This window comes from Zerene cesonia, chromosome 5 (assembly GCF_012273895.1).
Source record: "Zerene cesonia ecotype Mississippi chromosome 5, Zerene_cesonia_1.1, whole genome shotgun sequence".
NCBI classification, from domain to species: Eukaryota; Metazoa; Arthropoda; class Insecta; order Lepidoptera; family Pieridae; genus Zerene; species Zerene cesonia.
In genome coordinates this window covers 6,452,625-6,461,716 of record NC_052106.1, presented here as the reverse complement: position 1 = coordinate 6,461,716, position 9,092 = coordinate 6,452,625, and the positions used below count along the sequence as shown (strand labels likewise).

Below are 9,092 nucleotides of genomic sequence, written 5' to 3'. Positions count from 1 at the left end.
GGAAGTATTGCTTTCTGAAGTCCAGAAATAGCGGTGTAATTTTTGGCACATGTATTCGATACGCTATAGGTTATAATACAGCGAATATACGAAGCCTTCAAACAAAATGCAAACATGTTTATAGCGTTTTCAAAAGTTCACAGGGTAAGCGCTTGAATAACTTTATTACAGATTTTTGCTACACACGAAACCAATTTTATCTGCTCAACTTTCAATTTTATGTGCCGTTTAGCTTCAAATATATTGTGTTTATACATTCAACTGCCATGTATCTTAATAATGAATTACTTTAAGCGTAAAAAGGAAGGTTAAGAGAAAAAGCAAGTTCGTAAAACTATAAGTACATATTCAATTATACAACTCGTTTATATATAAAATCCCTGTAATGATATATTGTTTAATGACGCGACTGTATTCTATGTGATCACTGCAGTTGATTCTGTGATAAAGTGAAATATACAGACATACAAAATAGAGTCATAAATAGTGTTCAGTCTTCTGTTAAGAGATTTGCAGTTTCGAATCGACATCTAATTTCATTAGTTTAGTTTAAAATGATGTTTAAATCAAATACAATACGAATAAAATAGATGAGTAATATTTTGTAACATAACCGATCGTATGTTTAGGTAAATATGACGTGATACTTCACGGTACATCTAATACGAAATCATTGTATACAATTATCTAAAGCCAGAAAGGTTTGAACCTTTATTCTAAACTTTCATTATTCACTAAAATCTCGAAAGCTCCTTTTTATTTGAACATTGAGTGCAGATACATTATTTGTCTAGACCAGGCGCGCACTGTCGTCATCTTATTATTGATAATCAACTCTTTGTTTTTTTAATCTGTAATCATAAAGTTGCTTACGTCACGATGCAATCAGGACCACCCGAATAGTTGCGGGCACATCTCAGCTTTGGGATCACGATTTCCGCATCGGGGCGCGTTCAAAGCGCGGCACATTTACATGACATCTGTGTACGTCGCAGACTATTGTAGCATTATTGCCCGGGGTAACTCGTCATGACATAACCTATAATTTGTGGGACTTTGAAATGAACCGATTTAGAATTTATCGTTGTAAACAGAAAATGCGTGACTAGTGCGTCGCAACCTCCCAACGAGTCCGCCATGAGACGTCTCACGAGCAGTTAGTTCACAGTATTCTTTCACTAACTCTACAACAATTACAAATGAACTACTATTTATCATTTTAGACACAATGTCTCCTTATTTAATGGCTATTTTAATTTCAATATCCCATTAATTTATCAATAACTATTTACATTTAAAATTGTTTATCGAATAATAACTATTATTACGAAATATTTTACAAACTTTGGTGAAAATGTAGGAGTCAACTCGCACATTTAACATAATATCTACATTGGGATAACACAATTTACAGGCAAGATACATTGGAAAATAGACTTTACAGTAAAACTCATAATCTAAGTGATATGAAGTATTATCTAAAAATAATTACAGTGGAATGTGAAGTGGAGTGTCAACAATAAAAGAGTCGGTAACGACTGCCGATAACAATCACAACGCCTTTCACACGTATTGCACACCTCGAATCAATAAATTATCGCCTATCACTTATACGCGATTTAAATACATTTACAATATTAACACATCTTTAAATATAAATTTAACTAATTTTAATTCGAACATCAAAGATGCCCGGCGAGATCTCGACCTCTGAACTTCGAGTAAAACTGAAATTCTAAAAGTATATCAGTGTCTAACTGTTATTGCATGGGAACTCTGTATGCTGGCGCCTTGAGTATACAAAGATAATTTCAGTTTCACTGTACATATAGATTTTCTAATTTCCACGAAATTGTCGACCTACGTACCGTCGAAAGAATAGACATACAAGATGGAAGGTAGAAACGATAGGTACGGAATCGAAGACGATTATGCTAATTGGAAGATAGTGTTTAATCCTGCCCGTTGTGGTGCAGCAGCGTGCGGGTGTCGGGAGGGTGCGGCGGGTGCGCTGGCGCGCGGTACGAGTCGCCCTCCTCATCCGCCGAGTTCTCCTTCGACCGGTCACTCTTGCAGTCCTCTTCCTTTGCGACTCCCGACAGCGAGTCGAGCGCCATCGGCATCGACTGGTACAGCTCCCTGGCCTTCTCGCTCGGCGGCAACAGATGCAACATGTTCAGGGGCATGGGAAAACCTGGTGGAAACTCCGGGTAGAAGCCTTGCTGGAAGGGGTTGAACATGGGATTCGATGAGATGTCCGGTTCCGAACTCGCCGGTCTCTGACTCGCGTTCTGGTGCTGGTCTTCCTTATCGTGGTGTTTGCTCGACGGGTGATTGTTGTTGTTGTTGCCTGAATTCAAATTGAGCACCTCCAGCGGCCCGCCTATGCAGTCTTTCCGCAACTGCTCGAGCTTTAAACTTTTGCCGTACTTGCCTCGCACGTACATGAGTAGCGAGTTGTACGGGATACCGAAGATCCTTGACGCTTGGCTGGTTGTCATCTTCTTGTTCCATACGTGTTGGAGGGCTTCCGTCAGCTCCGCGTTGGTCCAGGAGCGAGGAGGCCCGCCCCGCGGTGCGCTATGTTGTCCCTTTGGTCGCCCTGCCAAAAAATGTTCATATTAATAGACGTCAAAATTTTCGTGCTCGACTTTAGTAAGTTCGCTAATTAGGTTGCGGAGTTTTGCAGTTATGATTTAGGGGTGGAAAAATGCAGACGGTGCTGGGCGGTATTGGCGCACGACATGTGCCGTGTGCCTCCGCGACAGCATTGCCTCGCTAATGCAGCACAACTATCTAATAACCGTGTTTCGGTTGAGCAATAACCCTATGTTGGCAGCCGACACACGACCGAAATGAGCGGGTTGCGGCGACACGCCGGATTCGTCATTAATTCGATGCGAGCACGCGACTATTAAGGCGGTTCTGTCAGAAAGAAAAGCGGACGTGCATACGCCGGCGACGTCGCCTCGACCTTACAGTTTTATAATTTCGACGGATCACGTTCAATGCTGATCAGATAATTCGAAAGCCGTGATATTTTATTGCGGGAATTAGTTTTTCTTAATAGCCTCGGGGGTCACGCGAGTTCATAACGGGGAATTAAAAGACGATTTGCATTCGAAATAGGAGCTTGTTAGCATTTTATGGGGAGCATCGCATGCATGTGCCGTCTCGAGCGATGGCGCTAATCGATCGCCGCGTATTGTGTGTGGAGTTGACAGTGGACCATTGTGAGCATACGTTAGACTCGGCGTCTGTTCCCCTATGAGATACGATATCAGATCGTCTTAATAAACATTCACTGGGAAACAATGGTCGTTTAACATTATGCGCGATGCGATTGCAAGACTGCGAGATGTGTGATGGGACACGGTTGCAGCCTGTATGCTATTATTAGGTCTGATGCATAGTAACTATTGTATGATCGGGCTTTGGTTTCGCAACTTCGTTTACATATTGCATGTATAACGAGTTGAAGTTGTGAATATCTAGAAAATAATCGCTTTTCTAGTTACGTGCAATTTATAACTAGATTTTTAATGCGGGACTTAGTTTTCTATCACGTTTATGAATAAACAAATTGTGGCCAACCCAAAAAAGGCATGTAAGCTTTTGTAAAATTGAAAATTCTTAGGATCAATAGCTCAAAAGTTATAGCTTATGTTTATAATTTTGTTGTCCGGTTTATTAATACTAAAAACATTTAACAAACCGAACTAAAACTCTGAAAGGAGTCGTTTCAGAGTTTCCTCGCAGTTAGATGGTAATATTGTAAAGAAATCTCTTTCAGAATGTTATAGTCTGTCACAGGTTGGCCACATTATAAAAAGGGACTTACTATGAGTAGGATATAAGTGTAACCCACATTTCTTCTTGACGTTGGTGAACAGCTGCGCATCGAGTGGCGGTGGTCGGTGCTCCACGTCCATGAGGGGGTACATTTTGTGCTCCATGCCCGGGGGGAACAGGCCGAGGGGGGAGTCCATGCCGAACACTGGAACAATGGATGTATTTATTCTTAATTGTACAGAATAGAGATAAAAGACAGTAAATTTATGTAGATGATATCATACTGGCAGAAACGCACGAAAAGGTGCCCTTATTGCTTAAAAACAGTCTCTTCTAGGCGACAAAATGTTGAACTCATATCATAATAAGAAACAAAACAAAAAGAAACATGATTTTAATCTAATAAATCCGATGAATAGGTATATATTAAATAGAACGTTTCTTAAAATTAAGCTACATTATCTATAAAAAGCTTGTATATCCTCGTCTTAGTATTAAATAATTGAAATGTAATTAAACATTATGTAGTGATAATATTATTTTTTCATAGAAATTCAAACCGTGATTATTGAACCCGAATTACAAATGTAACGGTCAACAAAATCACGGGCGGTCTCAATTCCGCACAAATAATCTACTTCGTTAATTGCGTTCATGTAATTAACAGCCAGTACTAATAGGTTAACTTGGTATATTTCTAGCGAGCACTTGTCATCGCAAATAAATCGTAGGCGGTAACAGATTGCTCGCAGATTTATTGTGTAATATTTAAATAATCAAGCTATATTGTTATAATTATACTAACAATTTAGCAAACACAAATATAAATTGAATCAGAACAATAAATTGTGCAAGCAATGATATAGTCCCGCTACTCTCCGCTAGATGGCGCCAGTGGTTTCAAGTGAAATGAAAGTTTCATTCGACTCCGATTTATCTGTGATGGCTAGATTAGTGAAAATGAGCACTTGAAATTGTTTCACAATAATATCATTCATCGCTAAATATGCTAAACAAATTTTCCACATAATTTACATCGTAAAAGGAATTTAATTAAAATTTTATTGCTTTACGCGCATAAGTTTAATATTACAGCCATATCAAAACATAATATACAATTATTTACGACGCAAGGCTATAACGACCTTAGTGCACAGAATATGTAAAACCTTCAGACAGATAAATAAGAGCGAGCTAAAATTCGCCGCGGTACATTCGAATGCGACAAATCGATAGCTTAATACTTCTTGTTCTGTATCCAATGTACTTGTCTCGGATTCAGATATTGAAGCACAACGCTTCCACGACTATTCATTTTATACTGCGAAGTAATTATTTTACCAGGACGTACCTTCGTTGCAGCTATCGCGACGATGAGAAATATAACGTTTTAGCAAACATTTATATCTCTACGGATATATCTTAATATGCAATGAACAAATGCTTTTCAGTTTGCACCTTCATGTGTTCAGAATGGAGTAATACTCTCTTATATTAATTTTGTATGTTTGTTACGTTTTAACTTAAAAACTACTGAATGGATTTCATAAATTCTTTCGCCGTTAGAAAGCTACAATTTCACTGAGTGACATAAATTATATGTACCACGCGCGAAACCGGGGCGAACAACTAGTCTTTATATATCTATTATACTACCTTAGAGATACTTAATTTGTAGAGGGATACTTCTCTCATATAAAACCCAAATATATCAATCAATACTATCTAAAAGCACACTGTAATGTGTTACTAAATAAAAATTATACGATACTTTAAAATACCCAGGTGACGCACTGGGGTCACAGCAAACATTCGCGCAATCCAATAATGTTTGTTCACATGTGTGAAAAACATATGCAAATGGATTCTAGGTAAATTATCATATAATATAATGAATGGATCATTCACAAATCGATTAAACCAAATTACGTCTTGCTCAATTCATCCCCATTCTACGCGTTTATCGAAAGCCCATGTAACGTTTTTATTACATACAGTATAAATTAACGATAGAAGAATTCAAATCGCATTTTCTATCACGCCACTTTCTACAGCCATAACATATAACGGCTTCCTTTATAGCTCGTAAATCCTTCACTATTCTATATTATTAACCAGTTGAGTTAACCCGCGGTTAAGTTTTAACTGTAACGTGCAATTAATGCGTATGTCGTGTGGTAATGTTAGTTATTCGTGTGTTTCCTGCCCCCGTGTAAGTATGGGGTGTGGGACGGATTATACAACGTGTGTGGATTATTCCGTATGCTGTTCTGTTTGGAGAATATTATATCTAGTTCCCACTGGGAATTGCGAAATATCTCTTATTGTTTAGAGGAAATAGAATAGAACGATATACGAATAACTGTATTATGTGAATCGTGATATTAAGATGGTTGAAATTGCTGCCATTATAACAAATAATTAAAAGTGAAGGTTAGGCAACGGTCGGCGCGGTCATAGATTGGATGGTTGACAATTTGTTTGGAGTTGCTCTTTAGCTTATATAGTATCTTCCTATATAACATCTTAACAAATAAGTCTTTTGATAGGTAAAACTAGACTACTCTAAAAAATATTTATAATTTCAATAGAATGAAAATAACTTCACGCAATGTATTTATTAAGAGATCGAATTTTATCGACTTCTATCATAGAACCATAATAGTATGATTTTATGCTTTTAATTTAAAATAAAAATCCCAATGTAACGTTATTTTCTTCACTTCTCAAAATTATAAGCATATCAGTTTATTTTGAAATATTCATGGTATATATTACTTCCTTATAATATTATATTATCGTTCGCTGAACTGTGTAATTCATTGACATGATGCGTCATTGAGCTTGTAACAGACGCGTGAGACATGATTTATTAATAGTATTATAGTATTTTGTCGTTATTGATTCTACACGCATATTTAAGTACTAGTGATGGCCCGTGGCTTCACCCACATCGGACAGGAACTTATAGGGCCTATTGCTTTCCTCCTAAAAGGGGCTATCTAACACTGAAAAAATTTTTGAAATCCGTCCAGTAATTTCTGAGATTAAGGCTATTAAACAAACAACATTTTCAGCTTTTTTATTGTAAAATATACGTAATATAACACAATATTTACGCAAATTAATCAAGTATTTGAATTTCTTTAGGATATAAATATAAATTATTATAGTTATGAATAGATACTGTGATCTAATCGGTCCACAAGTACGGAATCTCGTTAAGATTTATGCAGTAATTTTAGTTTAAGGTGTAATAAACACACCGACATTTACATTATAATTAAGAGCCTTTTTTATAATATCAAGATACTTTGCAAACATTTTCCCGCCGATTTTTGTGTCGCCTAAACGTCAATGTCATATACGTTACCCCATAAATCAACACAATCAATTTGAAAGTAAACGTAATGGACAATTAATTTGATGCATAATAAATGCAGTTCCGTTGTGTTTTATTGCGGAATGCGCAGGAGTCGTTAAGTCATGTCAATCGTTAACGAGAGCTGCTGATATTTGCATAATTACCAACTTCGATTCAACACCAATCGATGGAAATTGGATATGGGGAGTGTGATTGGATTCGAGCCAATGCTTGAGATGGTTTATTGCAAGCTTTTGGGTAACGCGTAGGCCTGTTGTTTTTATTGTAAGAACTACGTAACTATATTTCGTATTATAGATAACAGTGTTTGATTTGCAATTAATAATTCAATTGTAAATTATGTAACAGATTTAAAAATAAAATTTTTAACATGGTTATCCCAAGCCGAGTTTATTTTTCATAGTGTAAATATTATATGTTAAATACCTAAATTATCGTTTCAATAAGAATGCAAAGCTAATTTTATGAAATAAATGTAATCTATAACAGATACAGTTTAAATATACCCAGAAAAAATATAAGGTTAATATGTTATAATCCGAAAGTACGAAAAAAGGGTGGAAAACGTGTAAAAAAAGGATTTTCTAAGTTTTGTATGTGTTTAACTAGCAAGAAATCTATGCCTACATCATGTTAAAAAATTTCTTTGTATTACATTTTTAACGAGTTCAATTTCTATGAGAGCAGCGTAAAGCTTGCGGTCAATTAGATCGGCTCGTACTTGACGCTTTCTAATTCTAGCTATCGATACTTGAAACTAGTCGACCATAAACAATGATTTACGAAACATGGCGGCGATCGAAACATTTTAAAAACTTCTCTTTTTCACAAATTTTGCAAGTATTTTTTCAGTATTATTAACTAAGTATTTCTTGGTAACATCAACGAACGTTCCATTTATTGAAATCGTGACGAATTATCTCTTAAATTGTCGTTTTGTTAAATGGTTGCTGATGCATGATACTAATATAGGGTTTTTAAATAGTTTTTTTGTTTTTAATACATACACTATTGTACATGACAAAATTATTGTGTTGAGAAGTCGTTTATATACATTCAATTGTAATTAAAACGTGAAAAGATTTAATGTTAGTTTCAATTACTACCCTCGATTAATGAGTGATAACGAGAATGGCAACACATCACTTTAACAACATGCATAAACGTCACTCGAAATTGGAGTAGTAAAACAAAGTTTACGATCGATCGCAGTCGCCCCATATGCAGCACAACGAGATCGAAAGCGGAGCAACTTCGCAACTCAACCCTTTCGCGCCCACAACTTGTCAAACACCCCAGTTCATTCAGACAAAAGTTTGGAGCGGGCCCTCTCTGTCACACACTGAGTCACGCGTGTGTTGTTGTGAACATGCGTACCCCATAAGCCGGACGAAAGCGAAAGTTACGGGAGCGCGTAAAGGGGTGCACGGAAGCGGGTGCGATGCGTTCCGGCCGTGCTATATTCCCACAGACTATACGGTGACGTGTGTATACAGACTCATTCATTCCACACACGGGCTGGCGCGCGGGCGGTGTGACGTATCGAGGTTGTGTGGGAGTTGCCGCGTGTTGTCTATGGTCAGGCCGCGCGTGCTCGTTTATTTTGCAACGAGATTTACAACTATAACTGTAAATTAACTTTATCGAGCGGAGCCGAATCTAGGTCGTATGGAATCAGCATTAATTATCGCTTTAATCTCAGTGCCGATGTCGACTCCGTACAATAGATCACATGATAGATATCGCACGCCAAGGACGCGAAAGTACCTAATAATGGGTAGAATATGCCGTCAACTGGGTTAGTCTATTGTTTTAAGTGTACGTCGATGTGGGGAGAGATTAAGAGTAGGTTCTAGGCCGAAGACGCGCCTATCCTTGCATTGTTCGAGTCGCGAGGATCGCGTGTTGTGCGAGA

At 37.3% G+C, this 9,092-nt stretch overlaps 1 protein-coding gene across 1 annotated transcript in view; it reads right to left on the bottom strand.

The window, feature by feature from the left end:
• Positions 1-6: 6 nt before the first annotated feature.
• Positions 7-9,092, bottom strand: part of LOC119840203 (protein jim lovell-like) — a 17,575-nt gene continuing 8,489 nt past the window's right edge. The window contains exons 2-3 of the mRNA XM_038366716.1: positions 3,869-3,997; positions 7-2,602 (exon numbers count right to left, since the gene is read on the bottom strand). Of these exons, the coding sequence (XP_038222644.1) occupies positions 1,953-2,602; positions 3,869-3,997 (779 nt within the window). The 3' untranslated portion in view covers positions 7-1,952. The remainder of the gene's footprint in view (positions 2,603-3,868; positions 3,998-9,092) is intronic.